At 34.2% G+C, this 19,702-nt stretch overlaps 1 protein-coding gene across 2 annotated transcripts in view; it reads left to right on the top strand.

Annotated features, from left to right (window-relative positions):
- The first annotated feature begins 5,480 nt into the window (after positions 1–5,480).
- LOC129223905 (synaptic vesicle membrane protein VAT-1 homolog) overlaps positions 5,481–19,702 on the top strand; it is a 36,816-nt gene continuing 22,594 nt past the window's right edge. For both annotated transcript variants that reach the window (XM_054858283.1, XM_054858282.1), the window contains exons 1-4: positions 5,481–5,574; positions 6,202–6,467; positions 16,181–16,391; positions 18,667–18,837. In XM_054858283.1, the coding sequence (XP_054714258.1) occupies positions 5,568–5,574; positions 6,202–6,467; positions 16,181–16,391; positions 18,667–18,837 (655 nt within the window). In that variant the 5' untranslated portion in view covers positions 5,481–5,567. The remainder of the gene's footprint in view (positions 5,575–6,201; positions 6,468–16,180; positions 16,392–18,666; positions 18,838–19,702) is intronic.

Genomic DNA, 19,702 nt, shown 5'->3' with positions numbered 1-19,702 from the left:
TGATGGAAACAACCCCATTGCTGAAATAATTACCTTAGAAGATGTTCAACAGCTTTTCTATGTTGTAGATGGTAATAAACCGATGATATAGCTAGAATTGCCCCCCCCCCCTACCCCGACCCCAAGTGCGATGGCACCCTCAGTTTTATCGCACTCCTCCCAAAACGCGACCTCTTATTGAAGAGACTAAACTCCTTGAAAAAAGAAAACTTCTCTGATAATTTTAATGGTATATATTCAGTCAATGACAGGTCCAAAATTTTTTCAAGGAGGGAGCGATTGTTTTTTTACCTTACTTCTAACTACGTATCTGATTTACATCTGATGGGAGGGGGGGAAGGGTGTCATTTTTATGTAAAACAACTTAAATATAGAGATTAGCTTAGGAAGCTCCCCGGACCTATTTATTTCCTTTTCCGTCGTTAGAAGTATTCTAGAAGTCTAAAACTACGCTTCAGAAACTCAATCTCGCAATCTTTCCGGAGGAATGTTTCGAATTCCGCTTCCCTTAACATCATCGAAAGCCGTTAGAAGAATTGCTTGCGCTTTTTGGAACTTCAATTTCCGAAAATTACCGGAGGAAAGACACTGAACCCATTATTTCTTCTAACACTACTTGAGATGTCTAAAATCGCGCCGTTTTGAAAAAAGCCTTGGGGGAAGGCCTCCAAACTCATTTTTCTAACATCATCGAAGTTCATCCAAGAAATGCCTTTTTCTAACTTCATTTCTAAAATGTTTTCGGGAGAGAGATTCGAACCCGATTCCTTTCTTTAACGTCAGATCAAAGGTAATCTCCTATGCTTTCGTTTTAGGACCTCCATTCGGAAAAAATTGCTGGGGCATCATTCTTAAGGGAGGGGTGATCGCCCCTCCCTTGCATCCGTCCTTGAACTCAGCATCATGAACCCCCCCCCCCCCCCCCCTCTCCCATGGGCACGTCTGCTTTCTCTATTATTCGAATAAATCAATGAAATATTTAATTATCTATACGTCTGGTTGCGTTTTTCTGTTACATATCTTAATGTGCAAATGTGATGTAACTAGGGGTGCCCGTTCCCCCCAACTGCGATGCACACCTCAATTTTACCAAGCCTCCCTTTCTCCCCAGAGTTGAGACCACTTACAAAAAGACTTAAATTCTTCTAAAGCAATGTCTCCAAAAGTTTCAATGGTATAATATCCCTCATGATTCGCCCCCGCACACACTCACATACACACACATGTGTGCACACACATGAGCATCCTGGCTATTATTAGAATAAATTACTGAAATATTTATTCACCAAGATGGCCGATGGCTTTTCTCTGTTGCAAAACTTACATAAATAACTCTGTTGCAGATACTTACTTAAATAACAGGCAGTGCATTTATATGCATTGCACCCCCTCTCCCCCTCCCCCCATGAGATGTTGAATGTAACGACCGAAATATATCAATATGTCGATTTTTGGAGAGCAATATATCGAGATATTAAAATTCTGATATCGCCCAGCCCTACTCTTCATAATGCACTCAAAAGGACAAAATAACTTTTTCTGGGTCACAAAGGACAATATTTACGTACAGTAGTTCTCGTTTTACGCGGAGGTTGTACGTTCCACGGAAATGCCGCGTAAATTGATACCTAATACTACACTGTTAAAAAAATTTCCTGAAAATAACGGATAAAGTACCGGCAGCAAAGTTGCCGGTTTCATTTCTCATTTTTCCGTTTAGTTCTGTTCTTCCGTTTATAAATTTTCCGTGATTTATCGAAAATTCCATTTCTCTTCTTTCTGTTGATCTATTTTTCCGTTTTTAAGTTTTCCGTTCATCTCTTTATCCGTTTTTAAATTTTCTGTGTCTTTACTGAACTTTCGGTTATTGACTTTTCGTTGCGCTATTTTTTCGTTTTTCATTTTCACATATTTTACTGAAATTTCATTCTCGTTTTTTATCCTATCTTTAAAATGATCTATAATAAAAAAAATAGATAACCATTCAAAAACTATTATTTTTTTTAATTTGTATTTATTACTCAAATATATTTTAAGTGAAAATTTTGCTTGATAACTTACCTACCATACACCTTCAGATGAATCAGATTAATCAAATAGTACCAGCAGAAAAATTGATGGATTTGAATATAACACCAATTATCCCTGCTGATACTGTTCGATATTCCCTTCGTCGTACATTGTCTGGGGTGGCATGGAAAAGCATATATGAAAAATAGAATATTTTTATTTGAAGAATGAGTCAAATAAAATACCATTAAAAACCGGTTGACTTTATCATAGAATAATATACCTGATTGGAAAGTATAACAATTTACTGTGTTTAAAAGCAGAATCATTGACATACACGTGAAGAATTTTTGGATCAGATGATATACCCCCCCCCCCCCCCGGTGATTTCCGCATTTTTCACTCATTGGAATAGCAACATAGATTTTTAGTGCATAATCATTATACTTAGGCTGAACATATCAATCAGTTCGTTTTACCCGAAATGTTTTTACAAGAAACTTGCAATAATCTCAAATAAGTTGTTGGATGAGATCCTAATAAAATAAATTAAGTAATTTATATTTATTATTATAAATGAAATCCCGAAAGGAGTAATGAATGTTTCCAGATTTCTAAGTAGTCAAGAAAACTTATTCTTATCAAAATTTTAATCGTATTTTCAAAGATTAACAATCTGCTATGCCTTTTCGCAAAAAATATAACAGCAAGAAATACTTTTATTTAGAGATTTAAAATGTTTACTTTCAAACTGTTAAAAAAAAAAAAAAACTGAGTGATTTTTTTCTGTCTTGCTTGCACACCACGATAATCTCCGGTTGATACTAAATGTTGGCCATTTAACGTTTTAATGACTCGCACTACAATGCGTTAGAGCAAAAACAATAACTTTTTAATAGTTCTATAAATTCTAAATCAGCTACCATCGGAATTCTATCAAATGCATAATAACAAGAAAAATACATTTGTATATTAACATGTACAAAAATATTCAACAATACTTACATGTGACCAGTGGTGCTAAATTTAAGTATCTCAATTGCATCTGGATACAAGTAATCCAATAAATAGCCTTTATTTTAAATGGATAACACGAGATCCTAAAACTATTCTCACCGCTAGAACACACAATATGACTAACGAATAGAATTGTTCGAAGTATTGAGCAAAATAATACACTGCAATAATATTCTAATACTGACTCAGTAAAACCCACAACAAATCACCAGGGAGATCAAAACACATCTGCCTGTCTGAAAAAGGCACGAACATTTTTCCAAACCTACAAAGCCCAAAGGCGTAAAAACAATTTCGACATACGAGTATATTACTCTCCAGACATGAAATAGCAAGCTATCTATTTTGTCTACGACATCTGAACTGTTATTCTAAATAAGCTTTTAATTAACAACATGTAACAGTGCGATTTAATAAGCACTATCAAAAAGTGACGTTTATCATAACTTGAAGACTAATCAGAATACTAACAAGGTACAGCACAGTGACAACCCTAAAAATGGAAAAATTCTGTTTTTGTTATTTTCTATCGTGATATTTCTGTTGTTGCAAGAAAAAAATACGACAGAAATATTCTGTTAAAATCAGTCAGAAAACTATCTGAACTTTCAGGGGTTTTTTTTAAAGTTAAAATAGAGGTTTGGCTCCGTAGATAACAAAATACTTCATTCTATAATTGTATAATAAGTTTAATGTGTACTTATATTGACTTTTATGCACAACATGCATAAAAAAACAAATTAATTTCGTGATCTGTTTATAAAGAGGAGCTGTCTATGATAGTCTTTTGGCAGTCATTAAGAATTTTTCTCTGTAATTCTTTGCAGAGCATTAACGCATCCATGATCACTTACGTCATTAACATGATAGAATCTTCCTTCAGTAACAATTCAGAAAAATCAGTTCTGTTGTCTAGGAACGGCTCAAAATTCTCAATGGGAATGTTTTTGATTGTGTGTCACCGACGTCGGTATCCTCGATGGTTTTGTCCTCCTTTGTCACTCTTAAAAACTGTTCTTCCAGTGAGTTCTGAACTTTCTGAATTTAGTAACTGAACTTCTGGAAACAGCTCTGGAACCAATCGCAAAAAATGTCTCCAGTGGTCCAAACTCCATTATTAGCACTCCAAAATGCAGTTGATTACGCGTAATCCACAATCTTTAGGAGTTTGGATTTTGAAAGACGGGAAAATTTTATCTTTTTGCATTGCCCCATCCGCGTAAAATCGAAACTCATCCGCGTAAAATGAAATAAAGGTGTCAAATCTTAAACCGCTAAAAAATCTCAACCGCATAAAATAAACCCGCGTAAAACGAAGGTCTACTTTATTCCTTTTGAGTTCATTATGAAAAGTGCTTAGAATTTTTTTTTTTTTTTTTGAGTAATCACGATTGCTTATTGTTCTCATTTGACCGCCCTATGATGTTGTGGTTCCTTTTTCAGCTTGGACCAGGGGCCTCTGCAGCAGCACCGACCACCGCCCTTCGCAGCTCCTCTGGTAATGAGCACTGTCCCCCGGAATCCATTCCTGCTGAGCGGTGGCGTCCATATCCAACACACGCATGCTCATACACATTCACACTCACACACGCGCGGGCCTTTACACACATACACCTACGTGCACACACATACTCAACTTTACACACGTAACCAAACAGGAAGAGGGATAAGCTTGGGGATGGGGGGGGAGGGGTAGAGCCGTTTCTAGAAACAATAACTCCAATGAGTAGGGTCCAGTCGCAACTCGTGATTGCGAAAAACATAATTTGAATTCAAACATTCAGAATTCAAATTAGAGTTGATTGGTGGAAGTAGGGGGTCACAGGTTTTTTTTTTTTTTAATTGTTTTCACCTCTTCTTTAGTGTATTTAAATTCTGTTATTTTTGAGTACTACGCAGGAGACCTAAATAACGCATAACGGCAAAATAATTATTATTATTAACAGTATAGTACCCAATGCTCCAAAAAAATTTTGATATGTCATTCCACTGCAAAGTTTGATTATTTTTTTAAGGGGGGGGGGGACATAATTCAGGAATGTGGTCCCCTTCCCCATTGCGATTTCTAACATGGGGACACAATGTTAGAGATTGGGACTATCCCCACAAAAAGGGAACTTTTAATCACCGAACAGCGTTTTGTAAAAGTGATATTAAATATGACGTGGGACCTCTGGGACTCTGATGTAGAAGCGTCACCTCTTCAGCTTCTAAGCCGGAGGTCGTGGGTTCGGTTTCCGCCGGTGTTATTTCCTTTGTATACTGTAAATCTTTCCCGTGTTTCTCCAGAGGCAAAGAGCTTTGTATGCTATCCTTTACGTATGTGAAGCTGTTTAGAATCTATATAAATAAATAAAAATATACGACATTCCTCCATGAATCCAATAATTTACATTCGGCGAAGAAGAGGCACATGAGAATGAATTTTCCGCGGGAAAGAAAATAACAACAAAAGCACGTGAGGATTGGAATTTTCCCCCGGGCACTTTAAAGACGCTGTCATTTTTATGAGACCATTATTATAATCTTCACAAAACATCATGGAAGGTTTGTTTCTTTTCAGTTTCAGATATTTGTTTGATTTCGAGTTTATTATTTGCAAAAACTTTATAAATTCATTATATTTTTATTTATTTTGACAGATCTTGAAACTAAATTGTAAATAAAATTGCTACATCCTGTGTTAAATATGTGTGCATAAATCAGGGCCGTACAAAGAGGCCGGCGCAAGTAAATGAGAAAGCGCAGTAAACTGAGCTTTTGCTTAATTTATTCATTTATCATCAAACTTTTTTTTTAAATAGTTTTTGAAATGCTAATAAACACATTAGATTTCATTCCTGTACTTTTTGATACATAAAGATCAAATGTTCAACTATTTAATAATTGCGATCTATTATTATTAACACTTAAGATGTGAAAATATTCTGTACTTTTCGATTATATAAGCACACTTGTTTGTGTGAATTTAGCAGCTTTAAAAGAAGGCCAATGTTTATCTTACTATGTACTGAAGTATTTTAAACTAGCTTTATTTCTTTGTGTTTGTGTGGGAGGGGGAGGGGTAACTGAAAGTATTCCTTCCGGGCACTATAATCTCTTTGGACAGCCCAGGTATAAATATTAAGTACCAAAGAATATTGTCCATGTTTTCTGAAATTTTTTTATCAATAGCTTCAGTTGCTGTTGAAGTGGAAACTATGAAAGCTCTGATGCTGACTGGTTTTGGAGGCTACGAGAAAATAAAATTGCAAGAAATCCCCAAACCTATTGTAAGCGATGATACCGTCATCATTGAAATTAAAGCATGTGGAATGAACTTTTCTGATTTGTATACCCGACAAGGAATTTTTACGCATGGAGTCAAGCCACCATTTGTTCTTGGTTTAGAAGGAGCTGGAGTTGTAACTGAAGTAGGGTCTAATGTGACCGAGTTTAAAGTAAGTATCTATTTCACTTGTTGATTATGTTTCATTTCGTCACTGAAATTAATTATTATTATATTTTTAATTTGGACTTATGCCCTTTCTGCTATGAATATCCTGCAAGACTAGTTAAGAGTGATGAAAAAATCAAGTGAAGCAGATTTGTTTCAAAATGATTTATGAAAATAAAAAATAATATAACAAAGTGACAAAAATTAGTAAAATCCATATTTATAAATTCATTATCTTAAGAAAATACATTGTGTATTTTCCTCTTTCTCTCGTATTGTTTTAGTGAAATAATAAAGTCTGATGCAAAAAATTTAAAAAAAAAAAAAAACTAACAACCTGAGATAAAAAGCAAAAGTTTTAGATGTGTATGAAACTATATTCATATTCATCAAATACATCCTCCATGGAAATCTTTTTTTCTGTCCTTCTCTTGTCTAGTTTTGTGTTCCAAGTTCCATGTACAGATTAGTATGACTATGTTCCAAATTGCACTGAATAATCAACTTGATATTTGTTATTTCTTCCAACAATATGAAAAAATTCCCTTTATACTTAATGTTGGCGAAGGTAGTTCAGCCGATAAGCGTTACTTTGCAATATTCTCTTGAAAACCGTCTATAAAATGCTAGACTGAAACCGTTCCTTTGATATTCTATCGAATTTTGATATTTGAAAACATTTGTCGCTCAGTAGAATAGTTTTCCAAAATTTCAATTTGAGAGACAAGTCCTCTTAAAAAATGAAAGACACCTGTTTAAGTGTGTTACAGATTTCATTGTTTTCAACAAATTTGACGGTGAATCTTGATGTAATTTCAGGATATCACTTATAAGAAATTGAATTCACATGGTTATAATCTGTCATATCTGTTTAACATTTGCTTTACTTTCCCACAATCCTGATCGCAAAGGACAAACAAATGTCCTCTCAGAGGAAACTCATCAGCAATCTTGTTAAATTTCTTTAGTGTTATTTCTAGAAAAAGTCATGCAGTGCTGTTCTTATTTTGACCAGCGTATATCACACTGAAAGAATAGTTTTTTTGCAGTTCCTAGACTGATGTTAATAAAACCCCTGAGAAATTAGCAAATTTCATTCCGATTCCGTGATTTTGAATCCCCCCTAACCCCCCAAACTGACGAACCTACAATTACGAAATTATGCTAGATCAAGGGAGTTGTTTGTTTTTACTTCATTACGCCAAAAAATCTAGTTCTTCTATGATCTTACCATTGTGTCTTACTATTTCTTCCTTCTCGTTGTTTAGTGCAGAAAGGGCATTAAATCCGGGACTTATGCCCTTTCTGCACTAAACCAAAAATGTGACCCCAAAATTAAGTATTGGGAGGATCGACTTCCCTGCTACACCAGTCGATGTCTCTACAATACAAATATGGGGAAACCACAGCCAGGGCCGCCGTTTGGGGGGGACACCGGACCTATAGTACCGGGGCCCGGAGCTCTGGGGGGGCCCGTAAAGTAATGAAACAGTTTTTCCAATAATAATGTTAATAATTTCTCGAAAAAAATTAAGCTTTTGTTCATGAAGCGCTAAGCTGAAATCAACCTGACCACTGGAATTTTGCAACGCAAACTTTTCTTCTCCCGCTACAAAAACTCATTAAGTCAATTTTTCCGCACGATCAGCGTTGCCTAGGAATCTACCTTGGCTAGCTGCACGCTGTTTGTCCACTCGGCACATGTTGATGCGACCAATGGTCACGACATCGCGACGGGTAGGCGGATAGCGGCCTGGGAAACCACTGCTTCCAAGAACCACAAGACAATGCAAGCCAGCGTTTAGCAATGCGCTGTCGGTTACAATGCAATCCGCAAGGAGAGTCGGTTCGAAATCTCATTTTCTTGCGATTCGTGAAAGACGTAGTATTTCGAATGTGCTTTGATTTTGTTTTCACGGTAATCTACGATCTCGCTTGACGCGTGTTTTAATTTACGTGTTAGAGAAAGTTTTACTGCAGGTCTTGGTCAAAATGTCCTACAAACACAAATCAGGGGCTGAAAAGAAAAGGCTCCGAGCTGAAAAAGAAAAAAAAAGTGCTATTGGCAGGCAAGAGATTACTAATTTTTTTCAATCCTCTGCTTGTTTTTCTGTTCAACCGTTATTTTCTAGAACAACTGAACTGGAATCAAATCAACCAACTACTTCAGCGTTTGAAATAACTGAAGAAAATTCTCTGGGCTTCGAAATTAATGAAAGTAGAGGAGAAAATGTAAATCAGCTGGATTTAACTAATAATGCAAATCTGAACGATCCTGAAGTGCAACCAGTATTTTCTGAAACAACTGAACTGGAATCAAATGAACCAATTACATCAGCGATTGAAATAACTCAAGAAGATTCTCTAGGCTCCAAATTTGATGAAAATAGAAGTGAAAATATAAGTCAACTGGATTCAACTAGCAATGCAAATCTGAGTGATCCTGCAGAATGGCCGGACTTTATAAATGATACTCTTCGCTCAGAAATAATAAAAATTGGAGCTCCAAATTTTAATAAACTGTCTGCAGTTAAGTTTCCACGAGACCTAAACAAGCAACAGTTTCAAAAGAAGCTTCTATACAGCAAAAGCTCAAACCAAAGAGAAGAATTGCAGCGAGACTGGCTTGTATGGAGTTCTATGAATCAAGCACTTTACTGTTTCCCCTGCTTTTTATTTAAAAACTCCATTTCTAGTAAAGGCAATAGCAGTCTTGCGAAGAAAAGTGGTTTTTCACCAGCTCAAGTGCCTTGGAAAAAATGTTATTCTCGATTTCCCTCACATGAAGAAAGTGCAGGACATAAGAATTGCTATGTTTCGTGGAAATCTTTGGAGCAGTCTCTGGCTGGGAAGGGTATTGACAGCAACATCCAAACTCTGATAATGTGCGAGACAGAAAGATGGAAAGCAATTCTTAAAAGAATAATTGATGTTACACTTCATCTCGCTTCTCGAGGTCTCCCCTTCAGAGGAGATAATTCCCACATAGGGCATGTGAGCAACGGAAACTTTTTAGGATGTTTAGAATTGATAAGCCATTATGATGAAATAACTAGAGATCATCTGAACAAAATTAAACTTGAACAGGAACGTGGGGAAAGCAAAAAACATACGCATTATCTGTCATGGCAGAGCCAAAATGAATTTATTTCCTTATGTGGTGATCAGGTTTTGAAATTAATTCTTGCAGAACGTGAAAAGGCAATTTATTATGCTATCATAGCTGATGCAACACCAGATGTAAGTCATCAAGAACAGAATGTATTGATATTAAGGTATCTTTCTTTCTCATCAGATAAGAATTTGTTTGAAATTCAGGAGAGATTTATTGAATTTCTGAATTTCTCAAAAAAAACGGGATTTGATATTGCTCAGGAATTGTTGAATTGCCTTAAAAAGCATGCGATTCCATTAGAGGATTGCAGGGGACAAGTATTCGACAATGGGTCGAATATGAAGGGCGCTGTGAAAGGAGTCGAGAGCCGAATTCTAAACGAAAACCCACTTGCTCTATTTTCACCTTGTGGGGCCCACTCGTTAAATTTAACTGGAGTAAATGCTGCAAAGATGTGTCCTCAAATAATGACATTCTTTGGTTCTGTGCAAGCATTATTTGTACTCTTTGCAGCCAGTCCTTCCAGATGGTCCATTCTTTTAGAAGAGATACCAATTTCTCTCATGGCATTATCAGAAACGCGCTGGAGTTCTCGCATTGACGCTGTTCGACCCATCTCCTTGCACCGTCCAGGATTATTGAAAGCTCTCGATCGTTTGTGTGATGAACTACAATTAACCGAGAAGGCCTTCAGTGAAGCTCGAGCATTAAGAAAATACTTTAGCTCTTTTGAGAGCATGCTTATGTCGGCTTTCTGGTTAAAAGTGCTGTCATGTATTGACGAACGAAACGTGATTATCCAAACACGTGGAATTTCCCTGGATGTGGAACTGAACCTTCTAAATGATATCCATAAAGATCTCCAAAAGTTAAGGGATGGTTGGCCTGCAATTTTTCAAGAAACAAAATTGGTTTCTGAAGCCATGGACTTGGAGATCGAATTTTCAAATTCAAAAAAACGAACAAAAAAGAGAAAAGTTTTTTTTGACCAAGGAGCAGAAGTTGAAGAAGAAGCAATGCATCAAAGTACTGAACTCTTACCCGGTGAATATAAATTTCGAACAGAAGTAATTTTTACAGTTTTGGACTTTATTATAATTGATATAAATACTCGTTTTGAAGAAATGAAAGAAATTTGTTCTCTATTTAAACCAATACTGAAATATATGTCCTTAGATGATGAAGAAGTGCAAAAGCTGTCTGCATGCTTGTCATCAAAGTATGCAATCGACTTAAATAGTCAACTTGGAAATGAGATTATTCACATTAGAAACATTCATTCGTCAGTGTTTAATGAAGTAACTGAACTTTCTCCCCTAGTGCTTTTGAATGAGATTTACAACAGAAAGCTTCAAACAATATTTCCTAACATATGTATTGCCCTTCGCATATTCTGCACTCTCCCCTTGACTGTCGCCCAAGCTGAAAGGGCATTTAGTAAATTAGGAAATCGAATTAAAACATGGACTAGATCAGCAATTGGACAAGACAGACTAAATTCGCTAGCTATTTTTGGCATTGAGCACCAGTTGGCAGCACAAGTGGATTTTAATTCAGTCATACACGAGTTTGCGACAAAAAAAGTACGTAGGGTGAGAATATGTTAGTGAATGTTACTGACAAAAAAAAAAAAAACCACTAAATGTCCATTCTGTAATCCAGACAGGTATATCTATATTCGTTAGAAGTTAAAGTTATGGAAACGTATGTAAGTTAATTTAAATATTAATTTAAAATCTCATGTTCGGAGAGATTATATGTATATGTTATTTTCGATTATTAATTTATATTTACTCTAGAAACTCAATACTTTCTCCTGACTGTGGATTATCTAAGTCAAATGTAATATGTATGTGTGGTAATAAATTCAGCATTTATTTCAATGATATTTCGACTTATAATATCATTACGGTACCATTGTTCGGCTTTAATTTTTACGTCTAGAGCTTTTTATTTCGTAATTCGGATTTTTTTTTCCCTTCGTTCATCCGGCTTCGCCTTACTGAACATTCATAATTCACAATCATGTAACTTCACTTATCTCAAACATGACAAATTATCCAATTTTTACCGCATGAAGTTACTGTATTTGAAAACATATTTTATAAAAGATGATTAAATTTTAAATTAACATTAAAATTAAAAAAAAAAAAAAAACTATCGGCAACTAAACAATTGAACATCACATATGAATGCAATTTTAAACTACTCATTTTGAAGTTAATAAGTATGTGAGTGAAAGGAAATGAAGCGCGACAGTTAAAAAAAGGAATGGGGGGGGGGGCCGGAATGAAAATTGGTACCGGGCCCCATTGCTGGTAGCGGCGGCCCTGACCACAGCTAACTCAATTTTGAAAAAAATGTGACTTATGCCCTTTCTGCAATAATCAATTCAAGTCTAACTGTATTTCTCACCAACTGTTGTTAAACCGCTTTAATTAAACCAAAACCTAGATAATGCTATGAAAGGTCTTCAAAAAAGTATTATTGCTTAAGAAAAGGAACAAGAAGTGATATGTTAGTACAAAATAAAAGAAATTAATCTGACAAAAGGGAAATTAATGCCACATTTAATCAATAAGTGAAATATTTAAGAAAAAAAATCATAATTAATTTTGACAGCATAAAAAATTGTCAGTTTCTACATTTTATTTCAGTATTTTTTAATGAATAAATCTTAATATATAAAAATCAATGTCCTGAGATAACATATATATATATATATATATATATATATATCAACGTACAGCCGAAACCGCTGAAGCTTCAGACTTGAAATTTGGCAGGCATGTCTGCATGATTACAAAAGTAACCACTAAGAAAGGATTTTTCGAAATCTCAATTAGTTCGGGAGAAATTAATTAAAACCCCTTAATTTCTGCGAAATTAAAAACCTGTCATTGAAATTCAAATCCCTTATTTTCGAAGGCTTTCCTCCATTCAAATCATTATTTAGTACTTCATCTCAACTTTTGGCCAATAGTGAACTGTAATTTTGATATTGTTTTTGTTTCTCACGTGATTCTTCGAGGTTTTTCTCAAGTCAAATAAAGCCCTGGCTAATGGGCGTTAACTTACTGAATAATAATGTTTTCTGTCTTTTGTTTTTATTTTTTCAAAACTAGAAACGATGCTTTTAAGAACATCATCACAGGCAGACTATCCTCTTAAATTTGGAAGAGTGCAGTTTCCTGTGAAAGTTTGCTTCGCAATAACCGTTTATAAGTCACAAGGACAGACATTAAAAGTAGCAGGGATCGATTTAAGAGAAGACTTTTTTTCACACGGCCAATTTTATTTAGCTCCAAAGTCAGTTCATCAAGCAGCTTAATAATTTTAGCACCAGAAAAAAAAAATGTTGTATACTAAGAAGTTCTTGCTTAAACATAGGTATAACAATAAAATGTGGATGACCTGTGTTTGCAGAGATAATCAATACTTTAAAAGGATCGTTAATAGCAGTTAAAGATCAGTTAAGGACAAGGGCATATATATAAGGAGTCCAGGGGCCCCGAGATCCTCCCAAAGTTAGAAAAAATTATTGGTAATAAGTAATTATTATAGGGCATTTTCGAAACTAGGTGCACCAAGCACTGTTAACCCCTGCTAATTCCATTACCCGAGCAATGCCGGGTACGGGAATGCTAGTGATTTAATATTATTTGTTGTGTGTACTACATTTAAATTTATTAGGCCTTAATATGTATTTTTTAACTTTTACTGTATTGAATTCATTAATTTGATTGTTGCCTATTTTTCTCACAGCAGAAAATTTTTCAGTTTGTGTGCTATCTGATACTACAAGAAATCATGTTTTGATAAGATCTAAAAATTCACAAAAACTCTAAAATCCGCAATCATTAGCGTTCCATGGATGTCAAATTTTTGATGTTCAACTGTACTATAGTAACTTATCATTTACCTGTAAATATTATTGTTTGTAATGTAATTTTCAACAAAAGGCAATCAACTTGTGTAGCAGTACTCTAATACCCACAGACCCCAAAGAGTTCCTATTTTTCCTACTTTTTAGAGCTCTCTCCTTATTTTCTTACTTTTTCCTATTTTTTCTTTCTAAAGAATTGTGCATTGATTCTTATTTTTACAATGCCGCACCAATAATTTTCTTGCTAACTAATTGCGTGTTTAAAAGTTAAATTTTCTTAAGTGACTTTTTTCCCATTGCGGCGTTTATGATCGACTTTTATTTTTATTGCCCCGACTTCAGTCCTACTGTATTAACGAAACTAAAAAAAGAAAAAAAAAATAGATACTGGCACATTCTGATGCAATTATATATTATTTACCCATCTATTAGAAGCTTCAATTAAAGTAAATGGCCGAGTGTTCAAAAAATGCGAGAAAAACCGAATTTCCTATTTGTCAATTTTTTGTATGGTTACAAGTGAAATGGAGCTCTATTTAAACAGAAAGGCAATGTAAAACCTTAAATCTTAAAAGGAACATAAGGAAGCAAAAAATGAAAAACGTGTACACTGTACATATTTTATTGATTTTAGTTTCGCAGAAATTCGCAAAAACGGACCACTTATGATTATTGTTCATTCTAAATCTTAAACATGATTACAAAATTTATAGAATTTCATTTTCTTTCCTTGCAAAAAGTGTATTTGCAAAAAAAAAAAAAAAGTGGCAAAACCTGGACGAGCAAAATGTTTCCGATTTTTTTGAGAAAAATCGGAAATCAGTTTAAATGCGATATTTTGTTTTTATTTCTTCACATTTTTAAAAGTTGGGGGATAGAGCCACAAACTAATATGTATTTTTTTATTTTTAATGGGCATTTTCTACTCTGATATATCATCAATATCGAGGAATTGCTCATCATTTTTATGTGCTGCTTTTATGGCAATGTGACATTTCTGAGAATTTAAAATTTTTTTAACAGACTCTTACTTTTCTCGGGGTGCGGCAATTATACCAATGCGGCATATCTACTGTAAGTTACTGTACTTAGTGCGCCTGATCAAAGGAAGGGGGGAGAAAAAGATATATGCAGGCATTTGATCCCAGGTGCTCCCCCCTCACTCTCAGTTTTGTGAACAATTTCAGAATGAATATTTTTGTTGTATGGTGAGGATAGAGATAAACTAATGCCTTCCCTTTTATGCACAGAGAAACATGAGTAACTGATCTCTGTCTTTGATAAAAATGTTATGTTTACCATGCATGGATGTTTCCTTTTTTTTTCATGACAAACACTTTGGAACAAGAAGGAGGTAAAAATCATCAAACCATTAAAACAATATTCGTTTTTTATTGCTTGATTAAAATTAGAATTGGCCCGTCACTTTGATTCCCCCTCCCCCTCCCCGGAGGTGGCTAGCGAAAAATGTATATTGAATGCAAATTTTATCAGAAAACAACAAAATTCACACAAATTTATATAGCTATGCATTAATTTTCCAAAGCAAGGTAGGGGAGAAATTGACCCCCATAAATGACGTGCCTGAAACAAAAATGTATGTTGAATGCTAAAAATACATAACATAGTACAAACACTTTAGTTGGCTTATTTCGTTATTTATTTAGTTTAATTATTTTATTATAAATTTTATGTCCCATATTTAAGAGCACATTTATTTTGGTTCTGCATTTTCAGTCGTTTTCCTTTTTTTTTTTTTTTCCAAATTCAAACATCTGCCTCTGTTTATGCAAGAATGCATGTCAGCTGCTGATTATTTTTAACTAAAACTAATTTAACATTTGCTTTGCTTTTGTATCATAGTTTATGATAACAGGAGCTGAAAGTGTTAGTATTTTTAAATGATAAATGGATGCTCTCGAAGGAATGTTTTCATTTTTGACAAAACATATCTTTAACAAAAATGGTTTTATTGCACCAAAATAGAAGTTTTATTATTATTATTATTATTATTATTATTATTATTTGCGATCGCTATATTTCATTTTATTCTTTCACACTTAAAAATTTTATTACTGTATTGGTGAAAGGTGTTTCTTTGTTTAGATTTTATTTTCATATTTTTGTAATTAATATCTTTGTTTCTACCAGTTTATTTTTCATACTAATGATTGTCAGTCGTCTTGACGTGTGTGTAGTCCTATCTCTTTCTATTTTTCCTACTTTTTTAAGTGGTTTTTTTTCCTACTTTTCCTACTTTTTAAATTTTTGATTCCTTATTTCCTACTTTTCCCCTCAAAAAACCACTTCGGGGTCTGTACCCAGTGAAATGCTTTTCTATTTCTTAAAAATAAATCCAAATTTCAACACACAAAATGGTTTTTTAAGTTTTACTGGTACAAGGTTCCCAAAAGGTTGAAAAATGCTGCATTAGGCTACCATGGTAGCCCTAAGATATCTTTAAAATTTGAGTATTTTGCTTTTTTTTTTTTGTTAACTATCAATTTTTTTTTTCTTTTAAATAATCTCACTTACTTCTGAAAAATTTTCCTATTCTCGCCATTTTATCTCCAGTAGTCTTGAGTTTGTGAGCACTACTGCATAATGTTTATTTCTGTTTTTTTTTCTCCTTCATCTTAAACTTCTTTTAATGTATGAATTAAATCTGATTTTTTAAAAAAGTTTAAATATTTCTTGAACTTGTTTTCATCTATAGGTGGGTGACAGAGTTTTGTGTTGGAACTTTAAATATGGCATGTGGTCTGAATTTGTTAAAGTGCATAAATCCCAGTGCTTTGCAATTCCAGAAAACATGACTTTCACGGAGGCAAACTGTATAGTTACTAATTATCTTACTGCATATTTCGTAATAATGGATTTCGGCAACCTACGACCTGGTCAAAGTGTGCTTATTCAATCTGCTGCAGGTATGTAACATTTTTATATACGTATGTATTTGTGTGCATGTGTATATATATATATATATATATATATATATATATATATATATATATATATATATATATATATATATATATATATATATACATACATACATATATTCTTTCTTTCTAATGGGGCTACATTAGAGACACTGCCTTTTGGAGACCTAGAGCGGTCCCCCAGAATAGCATTCACTCTTTCACATGGCACCATGATCGGTGTGATGCTGTTGCTACGAGAATTTCAACACCCAGTTTCCCCACTAGATGGAGGCACCTGGAGTCTGTTTGATGCAAAACTGCACTAGAAATTTAATTTTGATTACAGATACTCCATTTCGAACGTGCTCTCGAAGAATCTTTTACATGCAGAATTATCATACAACATGGACGCTGTTGGTTTTCTGCATTTTGAAAATCCACCGACTGGAGCCAGATTTGATCCTGCGCCTTTGGGCGTGAAAGGCTAGGATCTTAACCTCTACACCACTCTGTCGGCATATAGTATATATAAATATGTACATACATATCGATCCTGCGCCTTAGGGCGTGAGAGGCTAGCATCTTAACCACTACACCACTCTGTCGGCATATAATATATATATATATATATACATATTTATAAAGAGTGATTTAACAGCTCTACACCCATATTTCACGCATTAAAAATCAGAAATAAACCTCAAAAAGTTAGTCAAGTGTACTTTCATGCTTTGTATTTTAAATATAAATGTTTGGCATCATAGGAAATGGTGGGATGCAATTAGAATTTTTAAAATATTGCATTTCAGTCCTTTGAAAAACAAAATGTTAAAAAATCAAAATAGTATGTCTTTTCTTTCTCTATCATCTTTCATTTTGTTCTTAGAAAGTTATTTTTTTTTACGGAATTGATAACTATTTGGTCCTTTACTATTTCCCTACATTTCACTCCTCTGAGATAAGTTTTATTCCTCTAAAAAAATGTCGAGGACTGTTTTCATATCTTTTAAAAAAAATGCTAGTTATGTGTGTATTTAGAAAATATAATAAAGCTTAAAATTATTATACTGAATTTCTAATTGGAATGTTAGCTTTAAGACCCTATCAGCTTAGTGGTTTAAATACTACCAGAATAAATTCTTTCATTACCAGCTGCTCAAAATTTTCAAATCTCGATCCAAACCATTTTTCAAGATTTTACTTTTATCAGCTTGAACTACAAAAAATATGTGTATACAATGCATAAACTGCTTACTTATAAAAACATTTATACTAATTCTAGCTGTGTTGCCTGGCATTGCCCGATCTATCTTGAAAATGACGATTGTGTCAAGTGACTGATGTGCAACAATCAGGCAGTCAATAAAAGAAAAGAAAACATCATGCAAAATTTCTCTTTCATACAATGAGGACATATATTAAAATACTTTTAAGAAATTAAAATGAAAAAGGATTTAAAAAGCGTAACCACGGAAAGACAAAATAAAATAAGTTCAAGAAATGAAAATGAGATGGAAAGGAAAAACAATGGTTTCAAAAAGCGTAACCGTTGAAACGCGAAAATAAAATGGTTGACAACTTGAATGGATGTGAGAATTTTTGAACTTGATTTAATAAGTCTTGTAACTTTTTTCCCTTTGGAGATAGAAGCTGCTTAGTTTTTCGACCATAGGTCGAGATAGATCTGGAGTAAAAAAATGTCGGCTCTATCCAATGGTGTCAAAAAGGAAACTGTGGGACAATTCCTTCACTTTTCATTGATAGATGTAATGAAAAAAAGCATTGCCTAAATTTCAGCTAAGCCTAAAAAAATTCGTAAAAACGCGAATAACTCCCGCCATAATTAAGTTAGAGCATTGAAACAAATTGCGTAGAACACGGAAAATTCTACCCCTTGCCAACGATATGTGATATTAATATATGTGCAAGTAATTTTTCACCCCCAGATTCGTGAGTTTATGTGAAAATTGGCCGGTAATTGGAATAAACAAAGAACTACTCATCGAGGCATCGAGGTTTTTTTGAACCAGTCTGCAAACCTTTCCAGTGCTGAAAGAAAGTTACTCTGAGAATTTCAGCGAAATCGGCCGGGTAGTTCTCAAGTTTTGCGAGTTCACACAAACAGACGCTTTTTACAGACTTAATTTTATACTATGTAGAGACTAGATACTAATTACTACAGCATCTTTGAACTTTAAAACTTTGTTATTTGTTTACAATCAGTTTGAATAAGTTTATTTTTCGTTAATGCCTCGTGTATTTAACTTTGTCCTTATAGGTGGTGTAGGTTGGGCAGCCACTCAGATTGCAAGATCTGTTGAAAATGTTAAAATTTTTGGGACAGCATCTTCAAGCAAACATGAAATGATAAAAGAAAATGGTGTAACTCATCCAATTGATTATAAAAACCATGATTTTGTGGAAGAAGTTTTAAAACATGAACCATCAGGTATTTTCTATGTGTAAATGTGTGTGTGTGTGTTTTTCTTTTGAGTAAAATATTTGTGCCAGAACTATTTTCTAACTTTTATGTCTTTGTATGTCTTCTCTTTTTTCTGTTAATGTGTGTCTTAATTATTAATGTTTAATTTCCAATACTATACAAAGAATTAAGTAAACATAAAAAAATGCAAATTCAGGTGCATAGACACAGACCAAGGATACAAGGGAGGGGCGATCGCCCCCTCCTTGAGCCGAGATGCAGGACATCTCCCTCGCCATATTTTTGATACTTAAGTTCCAAAAACGTAACTTTAGGCGATCTTCAATAATGTTACAGAAAAAAAGATGCTCTCCCTTTCTGATTTTTTTCCAGAATATTGTAGATTTGAAAACGCATCTGTAGCACATGTCTTAGCACTTTGGTGATAGATAATGGAACTTTTTATAGGAAGTTTTTCAAAGTTCCAAGAACTCGGTTTTAGGCAATCTTAGATGAGGCTCGGGTGCTGTCCCCTGGAAAGTTTTTAAAATTGATGTACCAAAAGAAAAATTATAGGACACCTTAAATGACATTAAGGAAAGAGTTCATAAAGTTCCAAAAAGAAAAAAAAATAAGTATTTTGAGACAATATTCCATGCTGTGTTAGGGGGGCGAGGTTTGGGAATTAGTAAAAGGGTAAGTATTTGAAATCAATCGCTCCTTCCTTGAATATTTTCTGGATCCGTCCTTGACACAGGCGCAAGGAAGAGATAGTAAAGGAAAGGAAAAGACGTATGACAGATATAGACCCTCACAGGGTTCACTCTCGGGGAAAAAAAGTAAGGTGAGATTACCCACCCTGACCAAAATTTTAAGTAGGATTCCTTATACT

This window comes from Uloborus diversus, chromosome 6 (assembly GCF_026930045.1).
Source record: "Uloborus diversus isolate 005 chromosome 6, Udiv.v.3.1, whole genome shotgun sequence".
NCBI lineage: Eukaryota > Metazoa > Arthropoda > Arachnida > Araneae > Uloboridae > Uloborus > Uloborus diversus.
The sequence above is the reverse complement of the archived record's forward strand: the minus strand, read 5'-3'. Positions and strand labels throughout refer to the sequence as shown.